Source organism: Crocodylus siamensis, chromosome 5, assembly GCF_052110815.1.
Source record: "Crocodylus siamensis isolate JL-2025a chromosome 5, ASM5211081v1, whole genome shotgun sequence".
Taxonomy (NCBI): domain Eukaryota; kingdom Metazoa; phylum Chordata; order Crocodylia; family Crocodylidae; genus Crocodylus; species Crocodylus siamensis.
This window is the reverse complement of record NC_143399.1, coordinates 184053490-184075633: the sequence shown is the minus strand read 5'-3', so window position 1 is coordinate 184075633 and position 22144 is coordinate 184053490. Positions and strand designations below refer to the sequence as shown.

At 42.6% G+C, this 22144-nt stretch overlaps 1 protein-coding gene and 1 non-coding gene across 3 annotated transcripts in view; both read left to right on the top strand.

Annotated features, from left to right (window-relative positions):
* The window catches only part of ODAD2 (outer dynein arm docking complex subunit 2), a 192396-nt gene that overhangs the window by 59116 nt on the left and 111136 nt on the right, over positions 1–22144 (top strand). For both annotated transcript variants that reach the window (XM_090047421.1, XM_090047422.1), the window contains 4 exons: positions 17247–17393; positions 17827–18036; positions 18188–18424; positions 21925–22038. In XM_090047421.1, coding sequence (XP_089903547.1) covers positions 17247–17393; positions 17827–18036; positions 18188–18424; positions 21925–22038 — 708 coding nt within the window. The remainder of the gene's footprint in view (positions 1–17246; positions 17394–17826; positions 18037–18187; positions 18425–21924; positions 22039–22144) is intronic.
* On the top strand, positions 5907–6018 carry LOC149865021 (U5 spliceosomal RNA). The gene has a single exon (XR_016442840.1). It is a non-coding gene; the product is annotated as a U5 spliceosomal RNA (small nuclear RNA).

The window sequence follows — 22144 nt, the reverse complement described above, 5'->3', positions numbered from 1 at the left end:
ACATTATCTCTGGTGTGCATGACAATGAATCTTCTCACTCTTTGGTAGGTAATGGAATGGGAAGGGAGGTAATATAATGAGAGATCAAGATAAAGAGTAAATATTGCTGCATTTCAACTCTTGTTGAGGACAGTATCTTGGCAGGAAGTAGCACTAACATAAAACATTCTTTGCCAAGGGTACTTGGCTAACTTTTTAGTTTTGGCCACTAAATATCCAATCTTTTTGTACCACATTCTTCTCTATTGGAGGCTCCCACCCTCCAATACTTACTTGATTTGAGTTTTGTTTTTTGTTCAGTAGATGTGAGAAGTGACAAAGGAAAAACTACAAGTTTTGCCAATTTACAGTAAGTATCACTACTGGGAACTCTAAGCAAATGTTGACTTTTATATCAGAATTATTATTAGAAAGAACAACCATTAGGGAAGCAGTATAGCACCTTATCCTCAAAATGCTATCAAAACAATATTTACCCCGATTCACAACAGTCTGTTGATTTTTTGGCTACTAAAATCCAATTCAGATCCATTTCTGTGTTTTGAAGGAGGGGGCGTCTTTTCTGATTCTTTTGAGGGTCACCCATTTTCAGCTGTTTTGCAGCATTAAGATGGAGAAAAGGACAACATAAAAATAAAGAAGAAAAGTAGAAAAGAAAAAAATTAGCAGAAATGACAGAGGAATAGAGTTGGAATTGGAGAGAAAATGTGTTCTCGCCCTTTCCCTTTTAGTGAATAAAGAAAATAGTCTCCCACACATGAAAAGAAATGATGATAACAGTTATATTGTATTATAGTCAGACTGCTCTCATGCTAGTAATTAAAAAAGGCAACTATTGTGATATGGCTTGTAAATTAGGCAGTTTAAGTGTTTATTTGATGTTGCCATCACTGACCCAGTTGGATGTTGACCTTTATAATTATGAGTAGATATCTGACTTGTTGACTTTATTTAACAATTCAAAACTTTGTTGTCCTTGGAACCTACCATGTCATTTCAGAGAAAATAAAGGTACTTTTAATTTATGTCCATGGCTCTCTGTTGAAAAGGTTTTTGAACAACATATTCTATTTCACTGGATCAGATTAGCTCCACAGATAGCAACTGAAAACTTAGTTCTGGAGTATAGAATGATAGAAAATTAGGGTTAGAAGGGACTTCAGGAGGTCATATAGTTCAACCTCCTGCTCAAAGAAAGACCATCCCCAACTAGATCATCACAACCAACTCTTTGTCTAGCCAGGACTTAAAAACCTCCAAGGATAGAGATTCTACCACCTCTCTAGATAACCTATTCTAGTGTTTTACTACCCTCCTAGTAAGAAAATTCTTCCTAATATCTAACCCAAATTTCTCTTGCTGCAACTTGAGACCATTGCTCCTTGTTCTGTCATCTACCACCACTGAGAACAGTCCAGCTCCATCCTCTTTCAAACCCCGCTTCATGTAGTTGAAGGCTGCTATTAAATCCCGTATGCCTCCTCTTCTCTACTGTAAATAAGACCAGTTTCCTCAGTCTTTCCTCATAAGTCATGTTCCCCAGCTCCCTCACTATTTTTGTTGCCCTCTGATGGACCTTCTCCAATTTGTCCACATCAATACTGACAAGTGCAGGGTGCTGCACTTGGGCAGTAGTAACCAGCAGCACACTTATAAGATGGGAAACTCCCTTCTTGAGAGCACAGAGGCAGAAAGGGATCTTGGAGTCGTAATTGACTCCAAGATGAACATGGGCTGACGATGCGAGGTCAACGGTTGGCAGGGCTAACTGGACCTTGTCATGCATCCACAGGTGCTTTTCAAGTAGGGCCAAGGAGGTGATCCTCCCCCTCTACGTGACACTGGTCAGGCCACAGCTGGAGTACTGTGTCCAGTTCTGTGTGCCCCACTTAAGGAGGGACGTGGACAACATCGAGAGGGTCCAGAGGAGGGCCACTCGCATGATCCGGGGACAACAGGGCAGACCCTACAATGAGAGACTGCGGGACCTGAACCTATTCAGCCTTCACAAAAGAAGGCTGAGGGGGGACTTGGTGACCATGTATAAACTCACTAGGGGGGACCAGAAGGGTTTGGGAGAGACCTTGTTTCCCCTAGCGCCCCCTGGCATAACAAGGAATAACAGCCACAAGTTGTTGGAGAGGAGGTTTAGATTAGACATCTGTAAGAACTACTTCACAGTTACAGTGGCTAGGATCTGGAACCAACTTCCAAAGGAAGTGGTGCTGGCTGCTACCCTGGGGGTCTTTAAAAAGAGGCTTGATGCCTACCTGGCTGGAGTCATTTGAGCCCAGTTTTTCTCCTGCCCAGGCAGGGGTCAGACTTGAAGATCTACAAGGTCCCTTCCAACCCTACTTCTATGATTCTATGATTCTTTCTATAGTGGGGCCCAAAACTGAACACAGTACTCCAGATGTGGCCTCACCAGTGCTGAATAGAGGAAAATAATCACTTCCTTTGACCTGCTGGCAACGCTCCTACCAATGCATCCCAGTATGCCATTAGGGCACAGTGTTGGCTCATATTCAGCTTATTTTCCACTGTAACCCCCAGGTCCTTTTCTAAAGAGATGCTTCCCAGGTTCCCAGCCAGTCAGCCGCCAGCCTGTACTGGTGCATGGGTTTGTTCCATCGTAAGTGCAGGACTTTGCACTTGTCCTTGTTGAACCTCATGAGATTTCTTTTGGCCCAGTCCTCCACTTTGTCGAGGTAACTCTGAATCCTAGCCCTACCCCCCAGTGCATCTACTACTCTCTCCAGCTTGGTGTCATCTACAAACTTGCTGAGCATGCACTGTATGCTATCTTTCAGGTCGTTGATGAACACATTGAACGAAACCAGCCCCAGGAACAACTCCTGGGGCACTCCACTTGATACAGGCTGCCAACTAGACAGCCATTGATTACTAGCCTCTGAGCCCGATGCTCCAGCCAGTTTTCTATCTACCTTACAATTCATACATCCAGCCCATACTTCCTTAGCTTACCTGCAAGAATGATGTGGGAGACCATATCAAAAGCCTTGCTGAAATAAAGGTATATCACATTTACTAGTCTCCCCACATCCCCAGAGCCAGTCACCTCGTCACAGAAGGTGGTCAGGTTAGTCAGGCATGACTTGCCCTTGGTAAATCTATGCTGACTGTTCTTCTTACTTTCTTTTCCAAGTGCCTCAAGATTGATTCCTTGATGATCTGCTTCATGATTTTTCCAGGTGAGGATGACTGGTTTGTAGTTCCCTGGATTCTCCTTTTTCCCTTTCTTATTATGGGCACCATGTTTGCCCTTTTCCAATCATCTGGGACCTCTTCTGATTTGCCAATTTGCCATGAGTGTTCAAACATAATGGCCAATGGCTCTGCAATCCCTCAGCAAACTCAGGTGCATCCCATCCAGCCCCATGGACTTGTGTATGCCCAGCTTTTCTAAATAGTCCCTAACCAGTTATTTCACCACTGTTGGCTTCTCACCTCCCCAAACTGTGCTGCCCAGTGTAGTAGTCTGGGAGCTAACCTTGCCTGTGAAGACTGAGGCAAAGAAAGCATTGAGCACTTCAGCCTTTTCTGTATCCTCTGTCACAAGGGTGCCTCCCCATTCAGTAAGGGACTCATACTTTCTCTGATCCTCCTCTTGCTCCCAACATACTTGTAGAAATCCTTCTTGTTACCCTTTGTGTCCCTTGCTAGCCACAACTCCAATTGTGCTTTTGTCTTCCTGACTTCATCTCTGAATGCCTGAACAGTGCTGTTATACTCCCCCCTAGTTATTTTTCCAAGTTTCCACTTTTTATAAGTTTCATTTTTGTGAATTAGTCTAGTGAAGAGTTCCCTGCTAAGCCAAGCTGGTCTTCTGCCATAATTGCTAGTCTTCCTGGGCTTCAGGATGGTTTGTTCCTGTACTCTCAGTAAGTCTTCTTTAAAGTCCTGGACTCTTCTCTCCCTCAGACTGGATTCCCAGGGGATCCTGCTCAGGAGTTCCCTGAGTGAGTTGAAGTCTGCTTTTCTGAAGTCCACGTTCCTTATTGTGCTGCTCTTCATCCGTCCTTTCCTCAGGATCCTGAACTTAATCATCTCATGGTCACTGCTGCTCAAGTTAGTAAATTGCCCACCAATTCTTCCCTGTTTGTGAGCAGCAGGTCAGGAAGTGCACGGTCTCTAGTTGGCTCCAGTTTGGTGTTTTTATGTTAATACAGTAGGTGTAATAATATATGGTAAGTGAATATAGTTTCATTTAACAATTAAGCAATACAGGTTGAGTTTTTTATTGTTACTTTGTATTTTGTTCTTTAGGATCCGCTACTATTTTAATACTATACTGTGGAGGTAAAAGGTAATTTGCAACATAGCAATATGTTTTTGTGAACAGTAACAGTTTTCTGGTTTTTGTATCAGAAATAAGTTGCCTCATTGTTTCCCCTCTTTTTATGTCACTTTCCCATTCTAAAGCTCATTTTTAGTTTTCCAGTCTTAAAGATGTCAAGTAACATGGAATATAGATCCAGGTGCACCTTAATCACAAGTCACATCTTAGTCTAAATGCCATTGTTTGAAAAGCATGCCTGGAGGAGATGCTTCAGCCATGTCCTCATCTGTGTTTCCGTTTTTCCCATGTGCTTACTGAGTTCTATTGTAAATCTAGTCAGTTTTATTTCCCCAGAGAGCATTTCTCTTATATTTTCATACGCTATTAGTGTTGCAGATTTTGGGGGGAGGGAGGGAGTTTGTTTTGTTTTGGGTTTTTGGAAAATCCTTTATCGTATTATTTTAAATCATATTGTCATTGTCTTTTTTCACTGCCTAGTGCTTATCAGCTGCCAGCTCCCCAGTGGCTGATAGAGGCTCAAGTCTGCCCAGGTCAGCCCTGTGACATTTCCCTCATAGATTCACATTTACATGTGCCCCAACTCACTTGGATCCATAAGCATAATTGTCACAAGGAAGCTAGCTATAATATTCAGTCTTTTATCCCTGTTATGGGCAAAATCACAAATGCTTGGCTGAACTGATATTTTATCCCAGAAATCCAGTATTCTAGACAGCACATATCATATATAGGCTGAGAGACATGGGACTCTTTAGCCTGGAAAAGCGTAGGCTCAGGGGTGATCTGATGGCCACCTATAAGTTTATCAAGGGTGACCACCAGGATCTGGGGGAATGTTTGTTCACCAGAGCGCCCCAAGGGATGACGAGGTCGAACGGTCACAAACTCCTGCAAGACCGTTTCAGGCTGGACATAAGGAAGAATTTCTTTACTGTCCGAGCCCCCAAGGTCTGGAACAGTCTGCCAGCGGAGGTGGTTCAAGCACCTACATTGAACACCTTCAAGAGTAAACTGGATGCTTCTCTTGCTGGGATCCTATGACCCCAGCTGACTTCCTGCCCTTTGGGCAGGGGGCTGGACTCGATGATCTCCCGAGGTCCCTTCCAGCCCTGATGTCTATGAAATCTATGAAATCTATGAAATCCTCAAGCCTGGAGTCAAGATTTACAAGATCCAGTACAGAATAGAAAAGCAGCACTTCCTTGTTCTGATTGTGAGTTTTTAAAGCCAGTTTCATCCTAACCCTTCTGATCTTTCTTCTCCACTTCTCATTTCTCAATTTCTCTCACTTGCTTATTAATATTTAAAGTATACAGGCGACCCTCATAATTCATGGGAGATATGTTCTCGTATCCCCGTGAATGGCAAAATCCACAAATAAGGCACTGCGTTCATGAACGCAATCTGCGGAGGGGAGGGGCTCTGGCGGTGACGGTGGGAGCCTGGTGGTGGGAGCCTGGTGGCAGCAAGCACAGAGCTCCCAAGGAGCTCCTGTAAGTGTATAAATTGTATTTAAAATACAGGTTCGGCATCAAATGAAAGGACAAGGCTGCAGGCAGATGAATGGGTAATAAAATCCCCAGCAGGCTTCTTCTTTCTCTTCAAATTGCATAAATCTTTTGCCTTTTACTAAAGATTTCCATGGAGAGGAACAGTTATGAGTCTTAACCCAATTAAAAAAGATTCTTTTGTATCTTAAATAAATATTTTAAAACTTATTATTTTACCTTACTTTATATTAGTACTCATACAGTTCTCCTCAGCTAAGTACAGGCAGTCAAAACGCCTGAGGCTGAATCAATTCAGTCTTTGGAGGCTAGTCTAAGCTGCAAATATTAAACTCACATATCAACTGGACAGACATTTACTTTTGATTCAGGAAATGCAGCTACATACCTGCAGTGGCTCAGGCCAGAAGTCAGGGGGCACTAGAGCTCTCTGGCACATAGCCAGCTTGGGTTGTGTGTTCACTTCCTCTTCCTGCTGCCCCCAGATTTGCAGTCCAGAATCACGGCAGGACTCTGTAGGGTTGCTTATCACTTCCTCTTCTTGCTTCCAGGGCCTCTGGGATTTGTAATCCACTGTGGCAGGCAGCAGTAAGTGTAGCAAGGCAGGGAAGCTCTGTACTCAAGGGAAAGGGAGTTTACCCCCCACCTAGCCCCAGCCCCAGCCCCAGCCCATAGCTGGGGTTTGCCTAGGGAGGGCAATCCCTTCCCTTCCCCCACCCCCTCAAAACCTTCTCTGTTGGAGCAGACAGCACAGCCCATCCCAGGGCTGGAAAGTATTCTGGGATGCTGGGGGACTATGCTTTAACTTGAATCAGGAAAGGGTCTGGGACAGAAATTTCATAAACCAGTTTGATCCAAATCAGTTAAGTCTGATACTACTTTCAGCCAGGTTTATCTTAAACCAGTTTCAGCCATTTTGAAACTAGTTTATTTGCGCTGAATTTCTGTTCTGTTACAGGTTTCAAATAGTTTCTGATTACTTAAACCAGTTCATGTGTAACTTCTATCCCTAGTCCACTAATCAGTCCCCTGTTAATTCACCTATAGTCAGCTTATCTACCTTACAAAGTTGCTGTCATTATAACTATGTGAGCATAGTAATGTCATTGCCTTAGTGGAGACTTGGCATATGCTGGCACAAGGGTCTTTTCAGTTGGCATAAGTAGTTTACCTCCCCAAATGACATTAGCTAAACAATTCTTTTCTGTCTGTATAGCTCCGTCTACTAGCTCTGGTGGAAAAAATTTATATAGACTAGACTAGACCAGTGACAACAACATATGTGTATATGGACTAGCTAGATGCCCACTTTGTAGGCTGAGTTTTTATGGCATACATAAGGATATTAACAGTGTCAATATTCTATGCAGGATAACAGTGTATTATTATTATGTCATAGTAATGATTATCTGCATACCAAAACTAAGTCCACCATTTTCACTTAATCAGTTTCTCAGATAAAGTATAGAATATAGCTCTTCCATTGTGCCTTGACTCTAAACATTTGACTCTGGTTTCTTTAAGCAAAGGATAAATAATGCCTACAAGTCATAATCAATAATCATGTCGCCGGAAAATGCCACATAGACACTGTCTTTAGTGTAGAGTACTATGTTACAATCCTTGTAAACTGCACCCTTATTCTGACAGCTAATCCACTGGTCCCTGGATTTCCACTGATCAGTGCTGGCTTTGAGGCATAAAATGACTGTCAGTGCTAACTGATTAATTTGCAATTGAACAATAGTGATTTCTGTATGAAAGAGATTTGTAGAGCAAAGGAAACATTATGATATCTGTGATTTTTATCACTCGTGATTTTCTGCTGGCCTTAGTTATATTAATCTGTACAGTTTGTGCATTGCCAGGCTGTAGCTCAAGAACTCCAGAAGTTTCAGGAAATGTGGCAGGGAATTATTCCATAACTCAGCTATGCTTGTCTATAACTTATCTCTAACAAGTTTCAGTTTGACCTATGTTTTATAAACTAAAATAAAAAGTTGGAACTAGAATTTATATCAAAACAAAAACTTACTGTTTAGAGGCTAGCTAGTGTAGAAAAATTACTCTGCTAAAGCATATTCTACATATTGTGTGACTTAGTCTTTCATTATATCAAAATTTAAAATTCAGTAATATAGATCAGCACTGTGATTTAAAAGTGTCAAGTTCAATACAAACCCAAGAAGTCACAATGGACTAAATGGGGGATTCTGTTTCATTCCTCACTTCTAGCTGCTTATTTATTTTTTATTGCTTTTTAGAAACTGAAAATATGTAAACAATATTTTGTGTTAAATTATTTTGTAATAAAAAGAATTAAAAATGTATCTTATAAAATGATTTCTGGAATAACAATGGAGATGTATTTGTCCAATTATCAAATAGCAAACATGATTAGGTCTTGTATTGTTTTTTAACAATGTATTTGAACAGTACTGTTTACTTCAAAAAAAGTAAAATTATGCTTCAGTTACTATATGGATATATAGTCAGTAAAAATGTAAATGAGCAGTGTGACACAAAAGAAAAAGAATCAACTTCTTTTGTTCCCAGTATTCAGTCATAAATATACTTTCAAATCTCAAAAGAGCATACAAATGAACTTTAACTATAAGGAATTAAACTTTAGCTGCAGCTCTATATGGAATCCTTGGCATTGCCCTGAAATATGAAACAATATTTCATTTTGTGGTTGTGTACAGTCCTACTCCTTCGAACTTCCCATTAAAAAATGTAATATGCACCATATTTATAGAGATGTATCCAAGCCAAAAATCGGACAGTTCTTGTTTTATTCTATCTAATTTTCTCTCAGTGAATCCAAATGCACCATGAATCCTTGCCTCTCCTATTAATTCAGTCTAATTTCTATACTTTTCTGTGTAAGTATGTAAATGAAGGTATAAATTGGCAAAGATAGTTGGAGCCAGTTTCACTATATTCTTATTATGGCATTTATTATTGTTATTAAACTAATTTTACTACTGAGACTTCAACTGAAATTGAAGTCACATTGTAATAAGACATATTAAGAAATAGTCCCTGCCACAGAGAATTTCAAAAATACATAAACAAGATAGACAAAAGAATAGGAGTATGAAAAACAAAAAGAATAATGCCTTTGTTAGATAGGAAGAACTGAGTTTCAGAGGGAAGCAGTTTGCCCAGGATTGTATGGGAATTCTACAGCAAGACTGGAAAATGAAAGCAGATCTACCGAGTGCCTTTCAAGTGCATTGCCCTTAAGTCCATTCTTCTTCTCATGTGGCTTGTGACAATGTTAAACTGTGATGAAGAACCCTGCTAGAGAATCCTCCACTATGGAAACATGATGTATTATCTCAAAGTAACTACTCTGTTTACAGTATTAATGGAGGCAGGTAAGGGACAGAATAATACCTACCATAAAGTAGGTCAGGGCTGTCCAACTTCTGGGTGGCCAGGAGATGCATGCCTGCTGACCCCACTATGTGAGACCCATGCCCCCAAGGCTGTGTGCAAGCACTGGCCCCACAACACGCCACACTGTGCATGCTCCTCGCCCTGCACCTGATGACAGCTGCCCTTCCACCCAACATCTCCCTGGCTGTAACTTGATTGCACCCCCATGCCACACTGCACAGATTTCCTGAGCTCCTATGAGCTGCCCAGGGACTGGGACAGACAGTGGAAATCAGAGGAGGGAGGAGAAGCCGAGGGACTCTGGCAGCAGAAGCAGCTGGAACAGTAGAGGGAGCAGCAAGTGGACCAAGAGCCACAAGTTAACCCTTTGGGGCTGCATGCATTGGACATCTGAGGTGTAGATCATTCTAGCTGAAAATGAGACTTGGTCAGGACTGGGAAATCCATAGCTCTGTGAAGCAGCTTCTGCTAGCAGACGTCCTCTAGAACTGCAAGTCAAAAAGCTAACTGTTCTGTTTGCTAGCAGAGCATCTGCAGAAGCTTTTAATGTTCTGTACTCTTTACAGACGTGACTTTAAGAAAATTTTATCTTCCCCACGCTTATTAAACTGAGAAAATGCTTTCAGCTTCACTTTTCTATTTACTTTATTCTGGGTTTCACGTAGGTACTCATGGATCTTAAAAATGAGTCATAAATGGGGTAAAATCATCAACAGGGTATTTCTAGTGGTGTCCCAGAAGGATTGTTGCTAGGCCTGCCACTGTTCAACATTTTCATCAGTGAGCTGGAAATTAATATAAAATGACTGCTGATCAAATTTGTGGATGAACCGAAGGTTGGTGGAATGGTAATGATAACAACAGGCAGTCATATGGCGCATATGGACAGATGAAACAATGACATCAGTTGAAAAGGAGGGCAGGGAAAAGGAGGACTTCCTTCCATGTATCAAGCTAATCTTGTGTAATTGTTTTGTGTGTTCGTTCCACCCTGCAGTAGTTGAAGCCAAAGTACAGTAATTTAGCAGCTGTTTCATTCCAATGTAAATTGCTGTGGTTTAGTTTCACTTGCTGCTCAATCCAACCAGACACACAAAACAGTTACAGTGAATCAGTCTTGTGCATGCTTATTGTCAGTAAGTCCATCAATCCCTTTAAAAGAAACATAATTGGCTTGTCTGTCTGTAGCCAGCACAATCTGAATTGCTTGGTAAGGTGTGTATAGTCAAGCAAAATGGACTTAATTACAGCCAAATGCAGTTTTATAGGTAGGAATAGTGAAAGCGGCCATACTTGTAGAACAGGAATCTGTATCTTAAAAAATAGTTACTCTGAAAAGAATTTAAGAGTTATGGTGGAAAAACAATTGAACAAGAGTTCAATGGGGAAAAGGATGAATGTGACCTTGGATTTATAAACAAGGAAGTAATAGATGTGTCTACATTACTATACATTTATTTAGTACTTGTATTAGTGTAACAGACTGCCAATGTGGGCTCACCAGATCAGCTTGAGATACTTACCCTGGGCTAGAAACAGTGCTGGTGAACTCTGAGCGACCCCGAGGGTGGAGCAGGGGAGCCCTGCCCTGTGGAAAAGGAGAAGCCAATCGAAAGAAGGGGTTTTCAATCCCCTTATTCGCATGGAAGGGGGATGGCCGGACTTGGGGGCCAGCCACCCTGAGCCCTGATTGGCCAGTTTGCAAGCCAGGGTGGGACTGCTGGAGGGGATAAAAGCAGCAGCCGACCTGGCGTGGAGGCTGCTGACAGTGACTCCGGGGAACGATGCAGGAGGCCTAAGAAGAGCTGGGGTGAGCTGACCCAGCAGAGAGAGCAGAGAGCCCGTCTGAAGAGCCCTAAAGGCCCTGGGAGGAGAAGGCAGCGGCAGTCGGCTGTGCCTTCAGCCATGCAGCAGAGTGGGAGCAGTGGCCAGGGCTTGGGGCAGAGAGCTGGTGCCCCAAGGCCCCGTCGCAGTGTGCTGGACCCAGATGTCCTGGAGGCTAGGGGTGGCAGTCGGTCCCCCACTCCAGTGCGGAGAAGGGGCAGTGGCCCAGAGTACAGGTGGCATCCTTATGCGGACTGGGCCGGTGAGTTGAGGAAACCCCTTACTTTCCCTGGGAAAGTGGGACAGCAACAGGCAAGGCATTCAGATCCTGAGGAGCAGCAGACCACCAGGACAAGGGTCCTTGGGGGCTCGGGGCGCAGGCTGGTGCTCAGAGCAGGACTGGCGAGCTGCGAGGAGTGTGGGGTGCCCAGCCAGTCATCTGAAGTAGGGGTTTAGAGCAATGACCCCTGGGAGCTGCCTGTGCTGCTGACCCTCTGCCACTGATTGCTCCAGAGGGGACTCAGTCCTGTCCCTTATTCTGCAGCTGATTGTCATCGGATGGAGTCCCTGAGCTTTGTGTTTGGGTCATGCTGATTGCTGCAGGCGCCTACTCAGTTGCTTGTTGGTTGTCTTTTTGGTTGCCAGGGAGGGTCACCCTTCAGCCTCTTTGTGGGGTTGGGGTTTGATACACTTTGATGGCTGCAGACCAGAAGAGCTTAACCTGTTGCAGTCTGTCGCTTATTGGGAAATCTGTTGGAGCTGCTGGGAGTGACCACCTTGCTTCCTTGTGGTAGCTCCTCAACAGTGGCTGAAAGCTGCCAGTTACCCTACCTGTGGTTCTTGAGTCAAGGGTTGACTAATGCATTCTGGTTTGTTTTGTGGTTCTGGTTATGCCATTTAAGTTCACTTGTAAATAACCTTTCCTGTTATTCTTGTTTTGTAAATAAAGTGTAAATAGTTAAATCAGTTAAGTGTTATATCTTCTTGGGACCACAGGCTGCTCTGTGGGGAGCAGGGGCTATCTGGAAAGTAAATTGGTGCTGGCCGGAAGCCCTGCCCCACTCTCACCACACCATCCCTGATATTGGGCAGGGGTAGCAACTATTGGGCTGCCACCCGGGTTACATTAGCAAGTACTAAATAAATATACAGTAACAGGAATTAACATCTTTTAAGTGCTGCTACAGCGCAGTAGCCTAGTAATACTGCATGGTAGTGTATTAGCATGGTCTGTGCTGTGCTGTTGTGCAGTATGTTTTGGCTACTGTGCAGTCAGCATCTTGTGTAGATGTGCCCAATGAGAAGACATAGGTAATTTTACTTTTGTGCATAGTACTGGTGAGATTGATAATGGAATATTGAGTCCAGTTCTGCTCTTTCCGTCTTAAATTAAGTTGACAAAATGGACAATGTGCAGAGAGAAAAAGTGATGTATGGGCTGGAAAAAATGCCCTGCAATAAAACATTTAGGACAGTGGTCACCAACCAGTGGATCTTAGAGCCTCTTGCGGTAGATCTCAGGGCCTCTTACAGTCAATCACAAGCTGGGGGGACGGTGTGCTGAGTGCCAGTGCTGAGGTCAGTCTTTGGGGGAGGGAAGGGATGAGGGCTAGAACGAGGCCCCCATGATGAGGGACAGGGTCGCAGAAGTGGGAGCAGGGGTAAGTTGAGTAGGGCCCCGGCCAGGTGTGCCTTACCTTCTGGGGATGCGCACCCCCAAATATTTTTTTCTCCCTCTTCCTCAATCTGTCCCCCCCTTCCCTCCCACAGACTTACCTGCTGGGCCAAGTGAGTGTGGGATGGCGGTGCATGGTAGATCTTGGGTTGCTTTTAAATGCCAACTTAAAAAGGTTGAAGACCACTGATTTAAAAGATTAATCTGTCTAATTTATCAAAAAGAAGATTGAGTGGTGACTTAATTGCAAGAAAGAAGTACTCTCATGGGGAGAAGACTCCAAATCCTAAATAGCTCTTTAATTTAGCAAAGAACTAGTAACTGGATTCAAAATCAGCCACACAAAAATAGAAATTGGGCACAACATTTTAACAGTTGAGGGTGATTAAGCATTGGCATTCATTACAAAGGGTACTGGGGAACTCTCCATGTGTGGATGACAAGGTCAGACTGGAAAATCTAATGTTTGCTTCTGTCCTTAAACTCCATGAATCTAAAGCTGACAGTACAAATGTAATTCAGTTGTGGTCTGTATTAAATGTCTGTAGCTCTCACTCTGCATCTGGGCTTCCCTTTTAAGATGAAGATGCAAGGTACCAGGGGCACTAGTAATTGAAGAAGCCCAACTGTGACTTGAAATTGAGTCACAGTTCCAAAAATTGGAGGATTGGTAGGGGAGCAGCAGAGCTGCATTGTTATTAATGGAGCCTCTGTGTGGATACCTTTTGGTCCTGAGAAATCACTGTGGTCTGTGGAAAGGCCCCACTATCTTACTCAGTATAAAAATTAAGGAGTACTTCTATAAGAAAACCCCAAAGATATGTCCTTCCATTATCTTCCTCCCATTTTTTCTTATGGAAGAAAAGATTACCTGGTTTCATATATAGTTTAATTTTAACAAGAGCATGTTATACATCATAGAACTTTTAAAAAGAGATCTGTTAAACCCTTTCAAGAGTAAAAACAAAAAAGGCAAGCTGTGTAGGAGATATCATTTTAAATAATTATATATATATATAGATATATAAAAAAATAAATATTATATATATATATATTCCATTTTATATATATATAGCCATTTTTAAAGTTTTGTAGTTCTCACATCTTAAGAACTTAAAAATTCTTATTACTATACTGACATGGTGTAGAAAATTCTTTACCAATTAGGATTACTACATTTTCATACTCATAATTTATTTTCATTTCATTGTGAATATTTGTACTGCCTCATTTGTATAAGAAGAGGTACCCATTTTAACTAAATCTGTGTTTAATTTAAAGTCTTAAAATTGATTGTTGAAGTGCCAATAGAGTTTATTTTACATTCAACTGATCAGATTTCAAACATCATGCAGATTTAGTATCAATTTAATGGAGAGCTAACTGTTTCCATGCTTGTTAAAATAAATACTTTAAGACCTGATGTGATGATAACTACAAGAAAGAGAAATAATTGTTGTGGCCACCAGTAGTATGACAGTGCTAAAGAACTGATATTTCAGAACATATGAAAAATATTTTGTTGTGGTTTTGCTTTTAAAACATATATTAAGCTTTGTAAGCAATTTAGGAGAGGAAAAAATGCATTTATATTTTTCATATACTGTTCTATTTTTATTTAATATAGGAGAATAAGAAGTTATTTGTTTTTAAAAAAATATTTAGAACATTTTGAATATCACATGTGAATCATTACCAGGGATCTAGGTTTTCCATCTGGGATGGAAAAACATGGTAAAACCCGGATTTTCTCATTTTAAGGAGAAAAACCCAGATGTTCTCCTTTAAAGGAGAAAAATGTGGGAAATGGTGGGTTTCCCCTTGCAGACTGGCAGAGTTCCAGCCTGCAAGGGGCTGCAGGGAGAAGAGAGGAGGGCGATCAGCAGGGGGCACCATGCACATGTGCACATGAACACCAAGCAACCTGGAGAACAGTGCCCCGCAGATAAGTTTGGGGGGGTGGTGGTGGAAATTGAGGTCCCCATAGTGAGGGAGGGAGGGAGTTGGGCAGGGCTGGGGCTGGGGCTGGGGCTGTTGCCCAGCTGGGGCAGTGTGTGGGGCTAGGGGTCCAGGGCACAGCCGTAGGGCCCGGGCAAGGTGTGGGACAGGGCCACGAGCTGCTCATCTGTGGGGTGGGAGGGGCTGGCTCTCCACTGTTGCCCGCACTCTGGACGGGGCATGGTGGGTATGTACTCCCCAGATGTGTGTATATGGAGGGGAGGGGCTGCCCATTGTGGGCTTCGAGCTCCCCACCCAACTGCCCTCCCCCTGGGGCCTCTGTGGCTCAGCGGGCGGGATCTGGTGTTGCAGGACAGAACAGAGCTGGGTGGGGAAGCTCAGTGCTGCCACTGTAAGCCCCGTGCTGGCATGACAAGGCACCCCTGGCCTGCCCAGCAGCAGTGGAGATGGGGATGGGCAGCAGAGTGGGCAGCCCGAGCCCACACCTCCACAGGCTCTGCTCCGGCCGTGCTGCCCATAGAGGAGGGGGAGCCAGGCTCTGTGCTTTGCTCTGCTGCAGCAGCCACCACCTCCTGTGAGCAGCAGCCAGGGCTCGGGTACTGCTGTGGCAGACAGGGGGCTGTGGATCCGGGTCCCTGGCCCATAGCCCTGGCAGCTGGGGCTCCCTACAGCAGGGCTGGAGGGTGGGGAGTGAAGGGCAATGGCATGGCTCAGGGGGCTGTGGGTGGGGAGTGAAGGGCAATGGCATGGGCAGGGCACTGGCATATCAGGGCTGCTCAGAGCCACAAAGCAGTTGGAACTGCATCCTGGTGAGTAAAGGGGGCAGGGAGAGCTCTGATTTTCCATGATAAAAAAACCCAAATCACATGCCAAAATATATAGGTATTTAGAATTTATTTTATTATAGTGATTGAGGCACTGGAAGGCTTCCAAATTGGTATAAAATTATAAATATATCAATAAAACTTTGTGTTCAACTGATACCTATATATAGAGTGGCATTTCATTTTAATCTAGGAAAAACACAGATTTGGGGGATTTTAATCAGATAATTTGAGGGGTTTTGGTGGGTTACAGTTTAAAAAGAAATTAAAATCAGAGAGTTTGCAGTTTTGAAACAGAAAACCAGGATCCTTGATCATTACACTTGTAATAGATATGTAAAGACTGAATTATTGCACGATGGATCAAAGTGTGCTTACAGTTTAAAAACAGTGTTCCTTAATGGAAAGGACATAATTTGGAGTGGGAGAGATGCATTAAAATTGAATTACATGTTTTCTCTGTAAACACCTTTATAAAACAAAGCAAGTTTATAATATATTTAATAGTTTGAGCTGTTCTATAAAGGTTACATATTTTCTAAAAGTACAGCGGTTAGCCTTTACAAGACCTCAGAAAGCTGTATCCTCTGTAGATTTACAATAATCATTAGTTAATCATGCACCGTGGCTCCCTCATTTTCAAGAGCAGATCCAGGGGTGTTCAGTGGCATTGCCGTACCCTTTTTTCAGACTATGTTGCAGGAGCAGCTGCTGGAGACTTTAAAGTCCCTGAAGCAGGTAAGAAACAACCTCTCTGTGCACCTCCTTCCTTCCCCCATGCTCAGTGGCATTTCCCTTCCCATTCCCCCCCACCCCTGCCTACCACTCCTGGTGTCTCCACTGTCCCTGGCTGCCCCAGAGGCTGTGTGGTTGGCCAGATTTAGCCAGGACAGTGGCAGTGGCAGGTGGGTTCTTCCTTCATACCCAATCCCCTGGGTGTTCCCTGCCAGCCCAGGAGCAGACTCGGGGAGGGGGAACCCACCCACCATTACCACTGTCCCCAGCTCATCCTGGCTCCCAATGCAGCTGCTCCCTGCAGTCCTAGCAGGACTGGAGCAGGAGTAGCTTGGACCAGCAGAAACAGGTGAGGCTCCCTGCATAGAAATGTAAGTAGAGAGGACAAGCGGGGACTGGGAGGAGCAAGGAGGTGCCATTGAGCATGAAGGGGAAGGGAAGAGGGGTGCTGAGAGTTGGGGGGGGGTTTCTTTCCTGAGTAAGAGACTTTAAAAAATCCCACATGGGGCTGCTACTCCCATAGTGTTACTGCCTGCCCTGGTGGGGGGAGAAGTTAGAAGTGGGGAATGTAGCCAGACCCCTGAAGCACTGATTACAGCTCCCACAATCTCCTTTTAAAAATCCTGGATCTGCATATCGAAGTCTTTGCACAGTTGCTGTTTCCCAGGATAGACTATGCCTTCTTGTCACAATGACCTACATATTTTGGTCATATAAACAACAACAGCCTTTTAGTCAAACTAAAACAAATCTTTGATGGTGCTCAGCTTGCCAAGTGATCTAGTTCATTCCATAACAGTGACCTTCCTTTTTGTTATTTACTGTTTCTCCAGTTTTGGAGTCAAACTTTAAATTGAATCAACAGTGGTTTTGTTTTCTAACACATCATTGATAAAAGTATGGGTCTATCAGAGCCCATCTTTATTAGTAAGTTCCTGTAGCAATGAGATCGTATTATGCATATTTAACATATATTAATCATTGTATTATTTTAGGGAGGCAATCAGACAGCTACAGTAATTGCCTTGTGTTCAATGAGAGATTTCAACTTGGCTCAAGAAACCTGTCAACTGGCCATCAGAGATGTTGGAGGTCTTGAAGTCTTAATAAATTTACTTGATACAGAAGACGTTAAATGTAAGGTAAGTAGCTGTTGAAATACATTGAGCTGGGCACATGCTTTCTAGCATTTGAATGCTTTCTTTTGCAAAGGAGTATGCAGTACAAAAGCATTGTTTAAGGCAGGGTTTCCTGTGGAGGCAGCAGTAGTGTATGCCAAAGACCCCCTGGGCCACCTCCTTGCAGATGCTCTCCCCAGTCCACCACATACTTGGATAGTCCCCCCCAACCCACCCCACCACTGTACCGCACATGTGTGTATGGGTGACTCCTCTCCCCAGTAGCTCAGGGGCCACAGACTTTCGTGCTGCGCTGTGGTGTGAGCTCCTCCAGCACTGCAGGCTGTGCCACCCTGCCCCTAAGGACATTTATACAACCCAGTGTGTTAAAAGATTGTGAACTACCATTTATACATTCTCAGATAGTATGCAACATTTGATATTTTCCTCTCTTTAGATTGGTTCATTGAAAATCCTGAAGGAAATTAGTCAGAACTCACAGATCAGACGTACGATTGCTGATCTTGGGGGCTTACAAATTATGGTGAATATTCTGGACTCTCCAGATAAGGATCTGAAATGCTTGGCAGCTGAAACAATTGCCAACGTTGCCAAATTTAAACGAGCACGAAGGACAGTAAGACAGCATGGAGGAATCACAAGACTGGTAATCAATATTCTTTTTATGCATAGACTCTTTTTACTAAATAAGTAATTTTTTTTCTGGTGTGGTGCTTGCTCTCATAATTAGCATACAGTATAATTATGTTATTTGTCATTTCTATTAAATCCACTAAGACATTTTTGTTTTTCATCAGGTTGGGCTGCTGGACTGTGTGTCAATGGGATTAGCCAATCCAACACCATCTCAGGCAAAAGATATTGAAATAGCCCGCTGTGGGGCTTTGGCACTTTGGAGCTGCAGCAAAAGCATCAAAAATAAAGAAGCAATCCGTAAGGCTGGAGGTATTCCATTATTAGCTCAGTTGCTGAAGTCTCCACATGTAAGCATGTTAACACCAGTGGTGGGGACGTTACAAGAGTGTGCATCAGAGGTAAGCAGTTAGGTTAACAAGCTACCTCTAACCATGTACACTGTTGATTCCTAAATATAATTTCTGACTATAATTTTAAAAACCCTCATCATAGCTAGCTGTTTTTTGGAAGAATGTACCTGAACACTTGTATTTCCACCAGGAAATTTGGTTCCTGCCAAGAGCTTCATTGGCCACTGAAGAGTGAATATTGTGGGTAGTACTTTATAGAAGGCTTTTTGATGAAGATTGTGGTTCATGAGCATATAAGACTCCGTCTTAATATACTTTTTAAGCTGAGAACCCTGAGTGGTTTGTGAGAAGAAATCTGTATAAAACTAATGTAATTTCACTTTCTGTCAATTCTTTTATTACATTTCATAAAAATCACTGCTTTTGTTGCAAGAAATTTGCAAAAAAATTGTGAATTTGCAGAGCCTTATGTTGGTAAAGTGTACTGGGAAAAAGTTGATTTGAAGACAAAGATATTGGAGAGGAGAATGTGAGAATTAAAAATATGGACAGAAGGCTGATTCCCCACATAACACAAGTCAGGACAGTTTACTTTATAAATGTGCTTTGTAAAAAGCAGTGTCTGATCAGTATCAGCAAGTGAAAAGACATATGTATGATTTCTCTCCAAATTTCCATTACAAATTTTACAACCGGAGTATATATCCAAGTTTTAAAAACTGCCAAACTTTGAGCTGTTTTGGTGTAGATTTAAAAATGTCTAAATAAAACATTATCAGTAAAACCAGCTATAGTCTGAAGTTTGCTATATTTAGTAATATATACTTCACAACTTTAGAAATAACTTTCCTGTTAACATTTAGGAAAACAGAGAAAAAATGAATAGAAAGACTGATTTCTGGGACAAATTATCTGATACATTAGTGCATCATCACTTGGTGTACTTCACAGGACTTCAGCACTGAAACTAAGAATTTAATTTGATTCAGCATTGAAGGAGAATAAATATCTGATTTAAATTGAGAAAAGACAGGAAATTCTGTGTGAAGATGGTGGTATCCTGTTAACTCAAGCTATACTTCCTAACTTTGAAATTCCCAACTTTTGTCAGTTTTAAAACCATAAACATCATTTTAAAGTGAAGTATTACAGTCAATGAAAAAAGAAGTTTAGCTCCATACAGATAGCTCTGCATAGAAAATTTTAATGATTATAAACACAGAATTCCTGGAAGAGTACTATTAAATATATATAAGCAAGTTGAGTGAAAAAGTATTATTAAGATTGCAAAGCCAAGCACTCAAAATTTTGAAAATGCCAGTATGAGATTTGCCTGTCTGAATATATTATAATACAGTCTTTAGTTGCATGGTGTGATGAAAAAGATTGGATGACTGAGTTCTTGCCTGTAGTTCTTGTGGGCAACACGTGGGTGGGTGGGGGGGTCAGTGTTAGTATACATTGATGTAAATAATTGCTGGAAATAGTTCTACAAGCAGGACACCTTTGTGCCCTTTTCACCCCAGGGCAGAGGTAGTCTGAGCCTGACAGCAAGTCACAGAGACTGCTCTCTGTTTGGTTCCCCATGACATAATGTTTAATTGTATTGGGTGAGTGTTGTGCACAGGTGAATACTATAGTTTTGTAATTGTTTTGTGGTGGACGTGGCCTGAGGAGAATAACTGCAAGTGGGGCAGACCTGGCTTAAGGAGACTGAGAGAAGCATTGAGAGACCTGGAGGTGGAGAAGGTCCCAAGAAGGACAGAGAGAAAGGATGAGTTCCAGGGTGGACAGAGTGGGGTACAAGGAAGGAGAGAGGGAACTGGAGTGGCACAATAAAGACTGTTAGTTTTGGAGCAGGGTTTGCTGTTTGGGATATCAGCACGCTAACCTATTCCATTTAAAGAAAACGCCCTCTCCTTCCTGGGAGCTGACCAGCAAGCACGAATTCTCAGTTGTGGGTGCTGTGGATCACCAGGGAAGCCAGGGATTGAGAGGAGCTGATGTCTCAAAGCCAGGGGCTTGCTTTTTGTGAAGCCATGACAGGGCTTGCTTCTGGGGGTCCTCTCAGGAGAAGGAGACCAAATATGGCTGCTTTTTCCGGCGTCTAGAGGAAAAGCTTTCCCCTTCCCTTCAAAAGGGGTGTTGCTCTTGCATCTACTCCATACTCTTTAAACCATGCTCTGAATACCGAATTATTTGTTTCCTCAAGCTGTTTTCTTTTGGTGCCCATCATCCTAGTATCCAAATGCTTTGGTCTGTTGTAATGATTCACAGTAATCTCTTGTGTATGGCCTTGTCCCAGGTCTCACTGACAGTAACAGATACAATTTATCCAAGGAAGCCAAGAACAGCCACAAAGCCGTGACTATGAGGGACATCTGCCAGATGTGTATCCATATTAACCGTGGTCCATCCTGTCCCTAAATTTAATCATTGATCTAATGTCATTGGCGCTCAGAAATATTAGTCACAAGTTGACCTATTGACCAGAATGGCTCCTTTGATTCTGTTTTGATCACTTCCCTCTGGCTGAAAAATAGCCAGTTTGTTTCTGGAACATGTCTTCCAAGTGCTAGGGGTCACTAATTGTGGCTTGTTTGTGGAGTGAGTTCTTAAAGCTTCTTGGAGCTAAACTCCTAACCCTGTTGGCCTGTCATCCACAAATTATTGATCAGAGTTTAATGAATAGCTAAATATAATTAATAGCTTTTTGTTTCATCCATGCCAACCTGCCATGTTCCAGCTTATTCCTGTCCTGGCCCATTCCTCTTTTCTCCCTTCTCCTAGTCTTTCCTGCCAAGTTCTCTGGTCAAGTCCTTATCTTCACTCACTTACCAGTTTCTACTCTCTGAACATTCAATCCAATCCTTCAAGTCCAGTGATTTCCTGCCCCCCTTTCTGGGACTTTGTTCAATATGTCATTCATTTCTCTTTCCACACTAGCTCCCAGTCTGATCTGTATGGCAGCCACATAGCCAAGCTCCTAATGCACACTAATAAAATTAGGCTCCGTACATACATGATACATCTTCCCTTAGAACAGACATTGGGGAAAATACAGAAATATCCCTAGGATCAGAGACAAGAATCCAAGCTTTTTTGCTAGCAGCTTAGTGTTGTATTCATTAGGCTAGAGAATCAGGCCCCTGTTTATGCTTTCCCTTTAGCTCAGTGATTCTTGAATAATTTTTTTTACAATAACAAAAGGGCTAGAGAAAGCCCCCACCTCCAAAAAGCCTGGTAGGGTTATCCCTTGGGAATGGCAATATGCATTTACATGCTGTCAGTCTGAAGAAGGAATTGAACTTGGGTCTCCCACTTCCTGGCTGAGAGCTGCTATGTAAGAGGAGCTATGGCCTGTAATGCTATGATTGACTTTGAGCTCATTGCTAGTATCATTCAGGGCACTGGAACTAATTGTGTTCTTAAAGTTAAGCTGATGTTCAGGTTTTTGCCAGGTCAGAGCCAAAATTAATAGTGCTCTAGTTTTTAGGAGGACAATATTAATTGCTATATAAACCAGAATTTTTAACTTGTTTTCACAGCCAAGCTATAGACTTGCAATAAAGACAGAGAGGAGGATGATTGAGAACCTTGTGAAGAACCTGAGTAGTGAAAATCAGGAGCTTCAGATGCACTGTGCTAGTGCTATCTTTAAGGTATCTGCATAATTTAAAAAATCAGATCTTTCAGTGGTACTTGAAAAAACATTCGTGATTTCATTGCTTAAATTTTCTGTGAGTTTTTGTCTATTGTACTTACATG